Source organism: Bos mutus, chromosome 2 (assembly GCF_027580195.1).
Source record: "Bos mutus isolate GX-2022 chromosome 2, NWIPB_WYAK_1.1, whole genome shotgun sequence".
Lineage (NCBI taxonomy): Eukaryota > Metazoa > Chordata > Mammalia > Artiodactyla > Bovidae > Bos > Bos mutus.
Genome location: NC_091618.1, coordinates 45,736,363 through 45,754,187, shown reverse-complemented (window position 1 = coordinate 45,754,187; position 17,825 = coordinate 45,736,363). Strand labels below are relative to the sequence as shown.

The 17,825-nt window shown below is 38.8% G+C and overlaps 1 protein-coding gene across 1 annotated transcript in view; it reads right to left on the bottom strand.

The window, feature by feature from the left end:
• Positions 1-17,825, bottom strand: part of C2CD6 (C2 calcium dependent domain containing 6) — a 126,392-nt gene that overhangs the window by 59,873 nt on the left and 48,694 nt on the right. Inside the window, exons 10-13 of the mRNA XM_070360505.1 lie at positions 15,960-16,065; positions 13,586-13,652; positions 9,511-9,554; positions 8,081-8,374 (exon numbers count right to left, since the gene is read on the bottom strand). Coding sequence (XP_070216606.1) covers positions 8,081-8,374; positions 9,511-9,554; positions 13,586-13,652; positions 15,960-16,065 — 511 coding nt within the window. The remainder of the gene's footprint in view (positions 1-8,080; positions 8,375-9,510; positions 9,555-13,585; positions 13,653-15,959; positions 16,066-17,825) is intronic.

Here is a 17,825-nt window from a genome sequence, read left to right as displayed (position 1 = left end):
GTGGTGCCACCCAACCATCTCATCCTCTGTTGTCCCCTTCTCCTCATGCCTTCAATCTTTCCCAGCATCAGGGTCTTTTCCAAGGAATCAGTTCTTCACATCCGGTGGCCAAAGTATAGGAGTTTCAGCTTCAACATCAGTCCTTCCAATGATTATTCAGGCCTGATTCCCTTTAGGATGGACTGGTTTGATCTCCTTGCAATCCAAGGGACTCTCAGGAGTTTCTCCAACACCACAGTTCAAAAGTATCAATTCTTCAGCGCTCAGCTTTCTTTACAGTCCAACTCTCACATCCATACTAGACCACTGGAAAAACCAAAACCTTGACTAGATGGACCTTTGTTGGCAAAGTAATGTCTCTGCTTTTTAATATGCTATCTAGGTTGGTCATAACTTTCCTTCCAAGGAGTAAGCATTTTTTAATGTCATAGCTGCAGTCACTGTCTGCAGTGCTTTTGGAGCCCCCCAAAATAAAGTCTGCCACTGTTTCTACTGTTTCCCCATCTATTTGCCATGAAGTGATGGGACCAGATGCCATGATTTTTGTTTTCTGAAAGTTGAGCTTTAAGCCAACTTTTTCACTCTCCTCTTTCACTTTCATCAAGAGGCTCTTTAGTTCTTTGCTTTCTGCCATAAGGGTGGTGTCATCTGCATATCTGAGTTTATTGCTATTTCTCCTGGCAATCTTGATTCCAGCTTGTGCTTCCTCCAGCCCAGCGTTTCTCATGATATACTCTCCATATAAGTCAAATAAGCAGGGTGACAATATACAGCCTTGATGTACTCCTTTTCCTATTTGGAACCAGTCTGTTGTTCCATGTCCAGTTCTAACTGTTGCTTCCTGACCTGCATATAGATTTGTGCACATCAGGATCCAGGGACCCCACAGAGACAGAGAGAACTATGTCTGAGCATCTCCTGTGGAGGTGTGGGTCAGCAGTGGACTGCCACAGGGACAGAGGATCTGGGTGCAGCAGATTTGGGTATGGCATAAGCCCTTTTGCAGGAGGTCGCCATTAACCCCACCATAGAGCTACCAGAACTTACACAGGACTGGGAAATAGACTCTTGAAGGGCACAAACAGAACCTTGTGTGCACCAGGACCCAGGAGAAAGGAGCAGTGACCTCACTAGAGACTGACCCAGACTGCCTGTGAGGGTCTAGGAGTCTCCAGTGGAGGGATGGGTTGGTAGTGGCCTGCTGCAGGGTTGGGGGCATTGAGTGTAGCAGGACATGCATGGGCTCTTTCGAAGGAGGTTGCCATTATCTTCATTACCTCCACCATAGTTTCAGTTCAGTTCAGTTCAGTTCAGTTGCTTAATCGTGTCCGACTCTTTGCGATCCCATGAATCGCAGCACACCATGCCTCCTTGTCCATCACCAACTCCCGGAGTTCACTCAGACTCACGTCCATCGAGTCAGTGATGCCATCCAGCCATCTCATCCTCTGTCGTCCCCTTCTCCTCCTGCCCCCAATCCCTCCCAGCATCCAGTCTTTTCCACCAACTCTTCCATGAGGTGGCCAAAGTACTGGAGTTGCAGCTCAGCATCATTCCTTCAAAAAAATCCCAGGGCTGATCTCCTTCAGAATGGACTGGTGATGCCATCTTTCTTCACAGCCATCTCAGCCTTGACTCGGACCTTTGTTCTGTTGTCTCTGATTTTCAATATGCTATCTCCTCCTTCCCCCAATCCCTGGCCCAGTCACCATCTGCAGTGATTTTGAGCAAAAAAAAGTAAAGTCAACTGTTTCACTGTTTCCCCATCTATTTCCCATGAAGTGATGGGAACAGATGCCATGATCTTCATTTTCTGAATGTTGAGCTTTAAGCCAACTTTTTCACTCTCCACTTTCACTTTGATCAAGGGGCTTTTTAGTTCCTCTTCACTTTCTACCATAAGGGTGGTGTCAAAAGCATATCTGAGGTTGTTGATATTTCTCCCGGCAATCTTGATTCCAGCATCATTTCTCATGATGTACTCTGCATATAAGTTAAATAAGCAGGGTGACAATATACAGGTTTGACGTACTCCTTTTCCTATTTGGAACCAGTCTGTTGTTCCATGTCCAGTTCTAACTGTTGCTTCCTGACCTGCATATAGGTTTCTCAAAAGGCAGGTCAGGTGGTCTGGTATTCCCATCTCTTTCAGAATTTTCCACAGTTTATTGTGATCCACACAGTCAAAGGCTTTGGTATAGTCAATAAAGCAGAAATGGATGTTTTTCTGGAACTCTCTTTCTTTTTTCATGATCCAGCAGATGTTGGCAATTTGATCTCTGGTTCCTCTGCCTTTTCTAAAACCAGCTTGAACAACTGGAAGTTCACGGTTCACGTATTCCTGAAGCCTGGCTTGGAGAATTTTGAGCGTTACTTTACTAGCATGTGAGATGAGTGCAATTGTGCAGTAGTTTGAACATTCTTTGCCATTGCCTTTCTTTGGGATTGGAATGAAAACTGACCTTTTCCATTCCTGTGGCCACTGCTGAGTTTTCCAAACTTGCTGGCATATTGAGTGCAGCACTTTCACAGCATCATCTTTCAGGATTTGAAGTAGCTCAACTGGAATTCCATCACCTCCACTAGCTTTGTTCGTAGTGATGATTTCTAAGGCCCACTTGACTTCACATTCCAGGATGTCTGGCTCTAGGTGCGTGATCACACTATGGTGATTATCTGGGTCATGAAGATCTTTTTTGTACAGTTCTTCTGTATATTCTTGCCACCTCTCCTTAATATCTTCTGCTTCTGTTAGGTCCATACCATTTCTGTCCTTTATCGAGCCCACCTTTGCATGAAATATTCCCTTGGTATCTCTGATTTTCTTGAAGAGATCCCTAGTCTTTCCCATTCTGTTGTTTTCCTCTATTTCTTTGCATTGATCGCTGAGGAAGGCTTTCCTATCTCTTCTTGCTATTCTTTGGAACTCTGCATTCAGATGCTTATATCTTTTCACACTGTGGGGCCACCATAGTTTGGCCCCAGGTAAATAGCAGGGAGGGAACACAGCTCCATCCATCAACAGAAAATTGGATTAAAGATTTAATGAGCATGTCCCTGCCCATCAAAACAAGACTCAGTTTCCCCCTCAGTCAGTCTCTCCCATCAGGAATCTTCCATAAGCCTCTTATCCTTCTCCATCAGAGGGCAGACAGACTGAAAACCACAATCATAACTGTTAGACTGTCTCTTATTAAAAAGACAAGAGTTCAGACACTTTTCAAGGAGGTAAAGAAAAGGGATTCCTTATGCAATGTTGCTAAGAATGTAAATTGGTAACAAGTACTATGAAAAACCGGAGAAGGCAATGGCACCCCACTCCAGTACTCTTGCCTGGAAAATCCCATGGACGGAAGAGCCTGGTAGGCTGCAGTCCATGGGGTTGCTCAGAGTTGGACACGACTGAGTGACTTCACTTTCACTTTTCAGTTTCATGCACTGGAGAAGGAAATGGCAATCCATTCCAGTGTTCTTGCCTGGAGAATCACAGGGACAGCGGAGCCTGGTGGGCTGCCATCTATGGGGTCGCACAGAGTCGGACACGACTGAAGTGACTTAGCAACTATGAAAAACAGTATGGATGTTCCTCAAGAAATTAAAAGTAGAGTTATATGATCCAGCATTCCCACTGCTGGGCATATACCAGAATTTATAACAATATATCAAAGAAATATCTGCACTTTAATGTTCATTGCAGCATTATTCACAATAGCCAAGGTATGGAAACTACCTACATGTCTATAGAAAGATGAATGGGTGAAGATGTGGTATCTATTTCAAAATAATATTATTCAGCTGTGAAAAGTAAGGATATAATGCCACTTGTGACAACATGGATGAAATCTGAAGGCATTATGTTAAGTGAAATAAGTCAGATAGAGAAAAATACTGTAGATCTCATTTGTAGTTAAATCTTAAAAAAAAAAAAAAAAAAGGCCAAACTGGTAGAAACAGAAAGTAGAATGGTAGTTACCAGCAGCTAGGGGCTAAGGGATAGGGAAATGCTGGTCAAAGGGTTCAAGACAGTAGTTATAAGATGGAAAACGTTCTAGAGTATAGCACATAAGTTCTGCATACAGCATAGTTACTATAGTTATTAACAGTGATATTGCATTTTATACTTGGCATTTGCCAAAAGAGTAAATCTTAAGTTTTCTCACTACACACACATGCAGGTAACTCTGGAAGGTGATGGATATATTAATTAACCTGATGATGATAATTATTTCACAAGGTATCCTTATATCAAATCATCACACTGTATCCACATTGTGTTGTGCTTAGTTGCTTAGTCATGTCCGAATTTTTGGACCCCTTGGACGGTAACCCACCATCCTCCTCTGTCCATGGGGATTCTCCAGGCAAGAATAATGGAGTGGGTTGCCATGCCCTCTTCCAGGGGATCTTCCCAACACAGGGATCAAACGCAGATCTCCCTCATTGCAGGCAGATTCTTTACCATCTGAGCCACCAGGGAAGCCTGTATACATGTTAAATATATACAATTTTGTTTGTTAATGAAATCTCAGTAAACCTGGAGGAAAACATTCTCATATTTAATGGTGTAATGATGAAAATATTCTAGATCTTCATATAGTGAAATACACATTATCAAAACTCATTGAACTGTCCATATAAAATTGGGTACATTTCATGGTATGTAAATGTTATGGGTTGACTTTGTCTCTAAAAAAGACTTGGGACACAAAGTCCCTCAAAAAAGTTCAAAGTCCCAATAGCTCAGAATGTACCCTTACTTAAAAATAGAGTTATTGCAAATACAATAAATTAAGATGAGGTCCTATCGAAATAGGCTGGAACCTTAATTGAACATTTCTGATATCTTCATAAAAGAGAGACACACACAAGGAGAAGATGACCATGTGATGACAGAGGCAGAGTGGCAGTATATGGTTATAAGCCAAGGAATACTAAAGATTACTGGCCAATACCAGAAGCTAGAAGCACCAAGGAAGCATTCTCCCCTACAGGGTTCAGAGAGAGCCAGACCTTGCTGACACCTTTGTTTCAAACTTGTAGTCTCCGTAACTGTGGGACAATAAATTTCTGTTGTTTTAAGGTACCTGTTTGTGGATCATGACAAACTGTGCAAAGCCCTTAGAGAGATGGGAATACCAGACCATCTTACCTGTCTCCCTGAGAAAACTGTATGCGGGTCAGAAAACAACAGTTAGAACACTGTATGGAACAACTGACTGGCTCAAGATCAGGAAAGGAGTTATGACAGGGTTGTCTGCTGTCACCCTATTTGTTTAACCTATATGTTTAGTGCATCATGAGAAATGCCGGGCTGGATGAGTTACAAGTTGGAATCAAGACAGGTGGGAGAAACAACAACCTCAGATATGCAGATGATACCACTCTAATCACTAGTACTACTCTGGCAGCAAAGGAAGAGGAAGAGGAACTAAAGAACCTCTTAATTAGGGTGAAGGAGGAGAGTGAAAGAGCCGGCTTAAGACTAAATATTAAAAAAAAAACTAAGATCATGGCATCTGGCCCCATTACTTCATGGCAAATTGGGGTGGGGGAGGGTGGAAGTAGTGACAGATTTCCTCTTCTTGGGCTCCAAAATCACTGTGGACAGTGATTGCAATCATGAAATCAGAAGACGGCTGCTTCTTGGCAGGAAAGATATGACAAACCTAGACAGTGTACTGAAAAGCAGAGACATTACTCTGCTGACAAAGGTCTGTTTAGTGAAGGCTATGGTCTTCACAGTGGTCATGTACGGTTGTGAGAGCTGGACTGTAAAGAAGGCAGAATGACAAAGAACTGATGCCTTTGGACTGTGGTGCTGGAGAAGACTCCTGAAAGTCCCCTGGACAGCAAGATCAAACCAGTCAATCTTAAGGGAGATCAACCCTGAATATTCACTGGAAGGATGCTGAAGCTCCAGTATTTTGGTCATCTGAGGCAAACAGACTCATTGGAAAAGTCCCTGATGCTGGGAAAGATTGAGGACAGAAGGAGAAGAGGGTATCAAGGGATGAGATGGCTGGACGGCATCACTGATGCAATGAATGTGAACTTGAGCAAACTCCAGGAGATGGTGAGGGACAGGAAGGCCTATCATGCTGCAGTCCATGAGGCTGCAAAGAGTTGGACATGACTGTGCGACTGAACAACAACAACAACAGCATCCCTAGGAAAATAAGAGAAATTAATAAGGTATAATTAGTAAAATCATAATTAGGAAATTATTATAGTAATACCTCAATAAAGTTTATAAAAAACAAAAGAAAAAGAGAGAAAAGTACCATAAGATTTCACATTGATAAAATTAATAGTCCAAGAGTATCAACATGTTATTCAGAAAATATCTATAGGAAAACTTACACTGTAAACATGTAAACAAGTGTAAACATGTATAATATCATATAAGAAACAAACTGCCAGTCCAGGTTCGATACAGGATCCTTGGGGTTGGTGCACTGGGATGACCCGGAGGGATGGTACAGGGAGGAAGGTGGGAGGGGGGTTCAGGATGGGGAACATGTGTACGCCCGTGGATTGATGCTGATGTGTGGCAGAACCAATACAGTATTGTAAATTAATTAGCCTCCAATTAAAATAAATAAATTTAAAATTTAAAAAACAGGAAAATTCTTAAAGAGACAGGAACACCAGACTGTCTTACCTGCCTCCTGAGAAATCTGTATGCAGGTCAAGAAGCAACAGTTAGAACTGAACACGGAACAGCAGACTGGCTCCAAATTGAGAAAGGAGTACGTCGAGGCTGTATATTGTCACCCTGCTTATTTAACTTCTATGCAGAGTACATCATGTGAAATGCCAGGCTGGATGAAGCACAAACTGGAATCAAGATTGCTGGGAGAAATAGCAATAACCTCAAATATGCAGATGACACCACCCTCATGGCAGAAAGCGAAGAAGAACTAAAGAGCTTCTTGATGAAAGGGAAAAAGGAGAGTGAAAAAACTGGCTTAAAACTCAACATTCAAAAAACAAAGATCATGGCATCCGGTCCCATCAATTCAAGACAAATGGATGAGAAAACAATAGAAACAGTGACAGACTTTATTTTCCTGGGCTTCAAAATCACTGCAGATGGTGACTGCAGCCATGAAATTAAAAGATGTTTGCTCCTTGGAAGAAAAGCTATGATCAACCTAGACAGAATATTAAAAAGCAGAGACATTACTTTACTGACAAAGGTCTGTCTAGTCAAAGCTATGGATTTTCCAGTAGTCACATATGGATGTGAAAGTCGGACCCATAAAGAATGCTAAGTGCCAAAGAATTGATGCTTTTGAACTGTGGTGTTAGAGAAGACTCTTGAGACTCCCTTGGACAACAAGGAGATCCAACCAGTCCATCCTAAAGGAAATCAGTCCTGAATATTCATTGGAAGAACTGATGCTGAAGCTGAAGCTCCAATTCTTTGGCCACCTGATGTGAAGAACTGACTTACTGGAAAAGACCCTGATTCTGAGAAAGATTGAAGGAAGGAGGAGAAGGGGACGACAGAGGATGAGATGGTTGGATGGCATCACCGACTTGATGGACATGAGTCTGAGCAAGCTCCGGGAGTTGGTGATGGACAGGGAAGCCTGGTATGATACAGTCCATGGGGTCGCAAAGAGTCAGACACAACCGAGCAACTGAACTGAACTGAACTGAACTGATGAGGTTGGTTTATATTACTGGTTTCTCACATCAGTTTTCCTTCAGGGGCTTTTTCTCCTTTACTTGATGATTATAAGTATGGTAGGAATATTTAATATACTTAGACACACTTCTACTTGGAGACATCTGAATGCATTTCCAATTTATTTGTATTTAATTTTTATTAATGAATTTTTGTTTTTCCTAGTCTTATACTTCTAATATGATGGCAGATACCTTTATTCAAAGTCTTCTTTGCATCCCTGCCTTGAAAGCTACCTTTTGATTTTGAATCTGGGGAAACTAAGCTTGTGTTCTTCTTTCAAGCTAAGCTTAGACTTTTGCTTTGCCACTGAATTTCTGTTGGAGATAAATCCAAGTTCCTCCTTTTTATTCTACTTGGATTCATATGGATATTTTTCAACTTTACCTCTGATGGATGTAAGTCAGTTTTCAAAAGGCTTGGGTATCTATCTTTTAATTTTTCTTCTGGTAGAAAGAAGAGATTTTTCATTTTTTTCACTGGCATGGCTTCTTGCTGGTGTTCCTCTAAAGGTGGTATTTGGTTCTCTTCTGTTATTGACAGCCTAGGAATAGTGGACAATGGAGTATCTGTTTCCTTTGATGGCATGTCAGTTTTAGGAGCTACAACACTTGAATCATCTTTACTTGACTGGTTCAAAGTTGGTAGACTCAGGCCTTTCTTATCATCATTATCCAGTAACTAGAAAATATATCAATAAGACAGCTACCAATTAATCATTGCCAATTAAATTCTTTAAAACAAACTAAACTGGATTTAAAATCATTTGTACTTCTATCCTTTATCATAAAAGTTACCATCAATATTTGTAAATTATTACATTCCTTAAGAGTTGAGAAATTCTCTACTTGCCTGCGCCATGGACTACAGAGATTATCCATAAAAATGATCATACTGCATTATAAAGCAGTAGTTCTCATATATTCATATTTTATAAATCAGCAACATCTCAAAGAAGGAAAATCGAGGTGTCTGATATTTTACTGTTACTATACTATCACCAATATATCATAACAAAAGAAATATTAATAGCAAAATAATACAAAGAACAGTATCATAAAAACACAATTATATAATAAAAGAAATTTTAATAGTAAAATATTACAAGTAATAGTATCATAAAAGAAAGGATAAAAGTCTGTTAAGTAAATTAGGTGTATGAAAAGTTCCCTATATTGCCTTTTTTGTCTCTTCTTGGACTATGGAAAACAGTGTATATTGACTCTTCAACTGGTATTTGGGGACCCAGTGACCCAAGAATAGATAGAAATCATTAAATCCTATTTGTCAAGTAGTACAAAAGAACCTTTTATATTTTATTGGTTTCCATAGGGGTCCACTGGCTTTTGGAATTGATACCTTATGTAAAATTAGCTAAAAAGTAAATAATATTATGTGAAATATATTATAAAATATAGACTACTATTATGGAGATTGCATATTACAGAGAGTATATAGTTACAGAGGAAAAGTACAGAATATAGTTAGGTCTGTGGCATCCATATGTGAGATGTAGAACTTCATGATTTTTTTTTAACTTGTTTCCCCCACTTTGGTTCGTAAACGCCTTTTGTCCCCTATAGTCATATATACTTTAAAATGTTACAATTTAATGCTGAAACTTCCCCTTTAACAGTATAATTTAACTTAAATGAATCACGTAACTGTACAAATATTGCTTATCAGAAATAACCATGAAGACCTAAATAACTTCTTGAGTGCTTTTTTCCTTCCATCTATAAATATTTTCTGTTTACAAATATTTCATCCCTTTATAAAACAGTAACTATTAGAGGTTCTCTTTCAAGTTTCCTTACCTCACTTGGAATAGTCTCAGCTTCCTCCTTTATAAGAGAGACACCTGTTAAGAAATTTATAGAAGTATTTTATTATATATAAAATAATAAACATTATGCATTAATAAAATATCATTACAATTTTTCTCACCAAGAATAAGTGCAATTTAAATCAAAGCAGCTATTCAAACATAGACACTACATAGTTATAAAAACAGGCTGATGAATCTCTAGGAAGATGGAGGAGTAAATGAATAAGTATAAAGTGAAAAAGTATAATATGATAACACTTCAGATACATCAATATAAGACATTGAAACAGGCATATAATATTGGTTGTTCAGTCACTCAGTCATGTCCAGTGATTTGCAAACCCATGGACTGAAGCCTGCCAGGCTTCCCAGTCCTTCACCATCTCTCAGAACTTGCTCAAACTCATGTCCATTGAGTTCGTGATGCCATCCAACCATCTCATCTGTTGACTTCAATCTTTCCCAGCATCTGGTCTTTTCTTGAGTCATCTCTTTTGCATCAGGTGGCCAAAGTATTGGGGCTTGACCAATCAGTCCTCCAGAATATTTAGGACTGATCTCATATATGACCAACCTAGATAGCATATTCAAAAGCAGAGACATTACTTTGCCAACAAAGGTTCATCTAGTCAAGGCTATGGTTTTTCCTGTGGTCATGTATGGATGTGAGATTTGGACTGTGAAGAAGGCTGAGTGCCGAAGAATTGATGCTTTTGAACTGTGGTGTTGGAGAAGACTCTTGAGAGTCCCTTGGACTGCAAGGAGATCCAACCAGTCCATTCTGAAGGAGATCAGCCCTGGGATTTCTTTGGAGGGAATGATGCTGAAGCTGAAACTCCAGTACTTTGGCCACCTCATGCGAAGAGTTGACTCATTGGAAAAGACTGTGATGCTGGGAGGGATTGGGGGCAGGAGGAGAAGGGGACGACAGAGGATGAGATGGCTGGATGGCATCACTGACTTGATGGACGTGAGTCTGAGTGAACTCCGGGAGTTGGTGATGGACAAGGAGGCCCGGCATGCTGCGATTCATGGGGTCACAAACAGTCAGACACGACTGAGTGACTGATCTGATCTGATCCTTTAAGATTGATTGGTTTGATCTCCTTGAGAAACGACACCATAATTCAAAGTCGGAGAAGCCTTTTCTCTGACACCACAGTTCAAAAGCATCAATTCTTTTGGTGCTCAGCCTTTTTTATGGTCCAACTCTCACATCCATAAGTGACTACTGGAAAATCCATAGCTTTGACTGGATGGATCTTTGTCAGTAAAATAATCTCTCTGCTATTTAATATGCTATCTAGGTATGTCATAGCTTTTCTTCCAAGGAGCAAGCGTCTTTTAATTTCATGGCTGCAGTCACCATCTGCAGTGATTTTGGAGCCCAAGAAAATAAAGTCTCTCGCTCTTTCCGTTGTTTCCCCATCCATTTGCCATAAAGTGATGGGACCAGATGCCATGATCTTTGTTTTTTGAATGTTCGGTTTTAAGTCAGTTTTTTCACTCTCCTCTTTCACTTTCATCAAGAGGCTCTTTAGTTCTTTGCTTTCTGCCATGAGGGTGATGTCATCTGCACATCTGTCATCTGCACTAACTGTTGCTTCTTGACCTGCACACAGGTTTCTCAGGAGGCAGGTAAGGTGGTCTGGTATTCCCATCTCTTGAATAATTTTCCACAGTTTGTTGTGATCCACACAGTCAAAGGCTTTAGCATAGTCAAGGAAGCAGAAGTAGATATTTTCCTGGAATTCTCTTGCTTTTTCTATGATCCAACGGATGTTGGCAATTTGATCTCTGGTTCTTCTGCCTTTTCTAAATCTAGCTTGAACATCTGAAAGTTCTCGGTTCACATACTGTTGAAGACTAGCTTGGAGAATTTTGAGCATTACTTTGCTACCATGTGAAATGAGTATAATTGTGTGGTAGTATAAACATTCTTTTGGATTGCCTTTCTTTGGGATTGGAATGAAAACTGAGTATATCTTGGTAAAAATCAAGAGGAAATAAAATAAATCCCAGATGGTCAGTGATAAGGTTGGTTTGGAAAAAGAGATTAGAATAAGGCTGTATATAACCAAAAAACTAAGACCTCTCAACAGAGGCTAACTGAAGCACTTACAAAATCTTCCTGAAAGTGAAAGTGAAGTCGCTCAGTTGTGTCCGACTCTTTGCGACCCCATGGACTGTAGCCTACAACGCTCCTCTGTCCGTGGGATTTTCCAGGCAAGAGTACTGGAGTGGGTTGCCATTTCCTTCTCCAGAGGATCTTCCCAACCCAGGGATCGAACCTGGGTCTCCACATTGTAGGCAGATGCTTTACCATCTGAGCCACCAGGGAAGAAATATGTTGGCTTCCCTGGTGACTCAGTCAGTAAAGAGTCTACTTGCAATGCGGGAGACCCAGATTCAATTCCTGAGTTGGGAAGATCCCCTGGAGAAGGAAATGGCAACCCACTCCAGTATTCTTGCCTAGAGAATTCCATGGACATGGGGAGCTTGGTGGATTACAGTCTATGGGGTCACAAAGAGTCGGACATGACTGAGTGACTAACACTTTCACTTTAGAAATATAAACAATACGTATTTAGCAAAGAAAAAAAGTCTAAAAGGGGAAAGGGATTAAATACAGAGATAAAATGGAATGCCTAAGTCTAATAAAAACAGCATTTATTAAGGTCACTATTAGCTGCATGACTACTGTCAGCTCATTTTTCTGAGCCTTGGTTTTCTCACAAGTAAATCAGATTAGAGACAGTTTATCTTATAGGAATGGTACAAGTATACAAACGTGTGCAGCAATGTGGCTAAAAGCTTGAGCTCTTGGATCAAACAGACAAGGTTCAAATTAATGGCTATGTGACCTCTCACTGACTTGATCCTCAGTTTTCTCATCTGTGAAAATGTGGATAAATAATAATAGCTTCCTCAGTTGACTGCTGTGAGGACTGATTTATATAATCCAAGTAACATGCCTGGAACATAGTGATCAGTAAATCACTTAGCTGTAACTACAGGAAGCTATTGGAATGCCAAAAGGAAAGAAGTCACCAGAGGATCCAATGGGATCTGAAATAAACTCCTAGGATAATTGAAAAAAATTAAAGAAAAATAAAGCTAGCAACCACTAGTGAGTGAGAAAGGTTAACCTCCAATATTCAACAGTGGTATTAAAGAGGGAAGCTGTGATTCTGCTACAACCTAAAACTTGAATGTTTCAGTTAAAGGGCAGATTAGAGATGAAATAGCTCTGCTAGGCTGGTTGATCCTCAGAATTTAGGAAATGAATATACCAAAGGCTGAGGTAGCTGGAGAAGTAGAATTAGATAAATAACCTGTGGCAAAAACTTATAACAATAAATCATTAATCCATATCAGCAGAATCCAAGATTTTGAAGACAGAGTATTATGCATCTATTTTAATTTACTAAGTGAATCTTTTAATAGATTTTTCTTAAAGCTGCATGAACAGTATCTTTTATTAATTAAATACGTTACTGATAATTTGTAGAGAAGGAAATGGCAATCTACTCCAGTGTTCTTGCTTAGAGAGTCCCATGGACAGAGAAGCCTGGTGGCTACAGTCCATGGGGTCCCACAGGGTCGGGCACGACTGAAGCGACTTAGCATGCACACATGCACTGATAATTTGTATGAAGTTCTCAGATTTAATGCTAACTTTATTTCCTGTTCAACTTTTTCCCTTTTCCCTTTCTCTTACACACACATACACACCCTCCACATAAAAGAAATCAATAGGTCTACAGTTAACAATGTTTAACAACATACCTTTTCATAGACTATAGATAAGATTCAACTTTTTTCTTGTCCTTAAAGGAGGAAAGGAGTATCAAAAATAAAAATAATTCTTTATTGGGTCTAATTCTTTTCTTTGGAGTGTTACAAAATAAATACTATATACCAAGACTATAATGAAATGTATTTTTATTCCCTAACAAAAAATGAAATCTACTTAAAGCAGATTACTGGTTTGCTTTTTGTAATATAACCACCCTGTTTTAATTATCTTAATAATAAATACAAAAGTAAGTTAGTTATATAACCTGATGTTACAGTATCTGTAGGTCTCTCTTCCAATTGGCTTTCTGGTATCTCATTGATATTACTTTCCTAGAAGGAAAGAATAAAAAGAAAACATATTGGGGAAATGTTTAAAGAGCTAAAACACTTTTCTCTGCCTTCATAACTTCTTTTAACACTTTAAAAAAATTATAGAAGACAAGAAGAATATGGGTTTGTCAGAAAAGCAAAATTTGTGAGAAATAGTACTGTTTAAATAGTACTAACACCCTGGCTAGGAGCTTGATGTTCCAGGGAGAGAAGATCCAAGAATTGATGGGGTTTCTGAATGCTGAATGCATGAGAGAAAAAGAAGTAAGTCACAAAGGACCATATATTGTATGATTCCATTTGTATGAAATATCTACAACAAGCAAATCTATAGAGACATAAAGTAGATTAGTTATTGTTTAGGGCTTGTGGGGCATGGAGGGTTTGGAGGTTATAGGCCAAGAGGTTTGGGGTTTCTTTTACGGGTAATGGTAATATTCTCAAATTTATTACAACAATGGATGCACAACTGTATGAATATACTTAGTGTCACTGAATTGTACTCTTAAATGGGTGAATGGTATAGTATCTGAATTATACCTCAACAAAGCTGTTAAAAACTAAACCTTATAAGTAATCAATATTTACTGAATGTCACATTATCAGAATATGAAAGTACAGAAACTATGCTCAAAATCCTTCAAGCTAGGCTGCAGCAGTGTGTGAACTGAGAACTTCCAGATGTAAAAGCTGGATCCAGAGATCAAACTGCCAACATACACTGGATCGTAGAAAAAATAAGAGAATTCTAAAGAAAAACATCTGCTCCATTGGCTGTGCTAAAGCCTTTGACTGTGTGGATTACAACAAACTGTGGAATATTCTTAAAGAGATGGGAATACCAGACCACATTACCTGCCTCCTGAGAAACCTGTATGCAGGTCAAGAAGCAACAGTTAGTACTGGACATGGAACAATGGACTGGTTCCAAATTGGAAAAGAAGTACGTCAAGGCTGTATATTGTCACCCTGCTTATTTAACTTATATGTAGAATACATCATGAGAAATGCTGGGCTGGATGAAGCACAAGCTGGAATCAAGATTGCCAGGAAAAATATCAATAATCTCAGATATGCAGATGACACCACTCTTATGGCAGAAAGTGACAAGGAACTAAAGAGCCTGTTGATGAAAGTGAGAGAGGAGAGTGAAAAACCTGGCTTAAAACTCAACATTCAAAAACAAAGATCATGGCATCCAGTCCCATCACTTCATGGCAAATGGATGGAGATACAATGGAAACAGTGAGAGACTTTATTTTCTTGGGCTCCAAAATCACTGCAGATGGTGACTGCAGCCATGACATTAAAAGACATTTGCTCCTTGGAAGAAAAGCTATATCTACATCTAGACAGCATATTAAAAAGCATATTAAAAAAGCAGAGACATTACTTTGCCAACCAAGGTCTGTATAGTCAAAGCTATGGTTTTTCCCAGTAGTCATGTATGGGTGTGAGAGCTGGACTACAAAGAAAGCTGAGTACCAAAGAGGTGATGCTTTTGAACTGTGGTGTTGGAGAAGACTCCTGAGAGTCCCTTGGAGACTCTCAGCAAGGAGATCAAATCAGTCAATCTTAAAAGAAATCAACCCTGAATATTCATTGGAAGGACTGATGCTGAAGCTGAAGCTACAACACTTTGGCCACCTCATGCAAAGAGCCCACTCATTGGAAAAGATCTTGATGCTGGGAAAGATTGAGGGCAGGAGGAGAAGGGGATGACAGAGGATGAGATGGTTGGATGGCATCACTGATTTAGTGAACATGAGTTTGAGCAAACTCTGAGATGGTGAAGGACAGGGAAGCCTGGAGTGCTGCAGTTCATGGAGTTGTAAAGAGCCAGACATGATTTAGCAACTGAACAACAACAAGAGAGGGAAAAATAAGCAGTGTCTGATCATTATTTATTTAATTGGAGAAGAATTACTTTACAATATTGTGATAGTTTTGCCAAACATCAATATGAATCAGCCTTGGTATACTTGTGTCCCCGCCATCCTGAACTCACTTCCTCCCTCCCTCCCTACACTATCCCTTGACGTTGTCACAGAGCACTGGCTTTGGGTGCCCTGCTTCATGCACTAGTTATCTGCTTTACATATAGCAATGTATGTGTCTCAATGTTCTTCCATCAAGTCATCTCACCCTCTCCTCCTCCCACTGATTCCAAAGTCTGTTCTTTCCATCTGTGAGTACAAAGCAGCAAAGGAGACACAGACATAAAGAACAGGCTTTTGACCATTATTTTTAGCTATCATAATTTTAAAATAAAAATCTATATAGGGAACAATGTATTATGTTAATTACCTTAGGTTCTTTATGTTCTAATCCTGGGGTAAGAAGTCCTTCTAAATAGCTAGCTTTTTCTGCCCATGTACTTAGATGTCTATATTCTTTTTTCATTTTTTCCAGCCTAAAGAAAGAAATCAGTCACAGATTTAAAAAGTGACAGAAGAATATATATGGTATGAATCAAAGAACAACATATACAGTATGATACATTTATATAAAGTTCTTAAAGAAAAAATCAACAATATATTGTTTAAGGACACAAAGGAAAAAGAATGATTACAGTAAAATTCAGAGTAGTAGTTTCCTGGAGAGGGATGTAATCTTATAAGGGTACATAAAACACATTATAATATTGGTAATGTTGTATTTCTTAACCCTATATTGTAAATATCTAGCCAATGGTCTTATTATTTTTAAGTTATATACACATATATTTTAGAAATTATTCTATATATATTGGTTTCATTATGTAAACAATATATACATATTTTTAAAATTATTCAGTACATATATATCATCAGTAATAAAATAAATAAAAAGAGAAGAATTTTTTTCTTTCTAATCCAAGAAATTTCAAAAGATTTTCATAATCTAAATATATAATTGACAAGAATTAAATAGAAAAGAGGAAATGTTTCTCAATTTATTTCATAAGGACACTGATCTTGATAATAAAGCATAACAAGGACATTACAAAAAAGGAAAATTAGTTTAATCTCACTCACAATATATAGATGCATATCTTACAAATAAAATACAATTTTAGTACAAAAAAATCTAGTGGTATAAGGAAAAGATAATATACTATGAACAAGTTGGCTTTATTCCAGGAATATAGGGCTATTTTGACATTAACAATAAAACATATAATTTACATACAATTTAGCTGATTGAAAGAGAAAAATAATTTGGCAAAATCCCATGGCCATTTATGATTAAAATAAAAAAACTCACAGAAAACGAGGAAGAGAAGGAAATAATTTACTTGGTATAAAACATCAGCAAAAAAAACTACATAATGTGTTTGGCTTTCTAATGCTATGAGCTTTGCCATGAAAGATCCTAAACAAAATAAAGATATCCACTATTTATAACAGACGTTAACTGGAGCTTCTAGCCAGCACAGAATGACAAGAAGACAAAGTTACGGATTAAGGACTGGGAACAAAGAAACAGCTGTTATTACCTATAGATGATTGTTTAAATAAACCCCCCCAAATGATACCACAATACAGTATTATGAATATAAAAGTTTTGTAAAACAAGGAAAATTCCAAGATGATGATAGAAGCAGTGACAGTATAGTTTTTGAATCTTCCCAAATATCTACATAAAAACTCACAGTATCTGGCTAGCATACCCCAAAACTTACCGGCAACATTTACAACAAAATCATGTGACAAGGTTTTCCTATTAACCCCATACACATAACACCTTCATGGTATCAGTGAATATATGGCGGAAGGCAACAGGTGTAACAGGGGCATCTAATGAATGTGAGAATAAGTCATCCCCAAACAACCAACAGGCAGTCACAAGAAAGCACAGCCAGCCAGTCTGAGAATAAGTCACAAGAAAGCACAGCCAGTTGAAACTGGGAGGGTTTTGTTCATTTCCATTAGTGAGTACATAGCTGAGTGCCAAGGATTCACGATAAGAACCAAGAGGACTGGAGTAGTCTAACTACTGAGAATAATCAAAAGTGACCAGCTTGGTCTCTGCTTTGAGACAGGGCCTGCAGAAACCTGGGTTTCCTGCAATGTAGGCAGATTCTTTACCATCTGAACCACCAGGGAAGCCCCATTGTATTTTTAAACACCAAATAAAAACTTCAGAAGTGGGAGCTCTGTGAAACTAGAAGAGTTTTCTAAACCAAGTCTT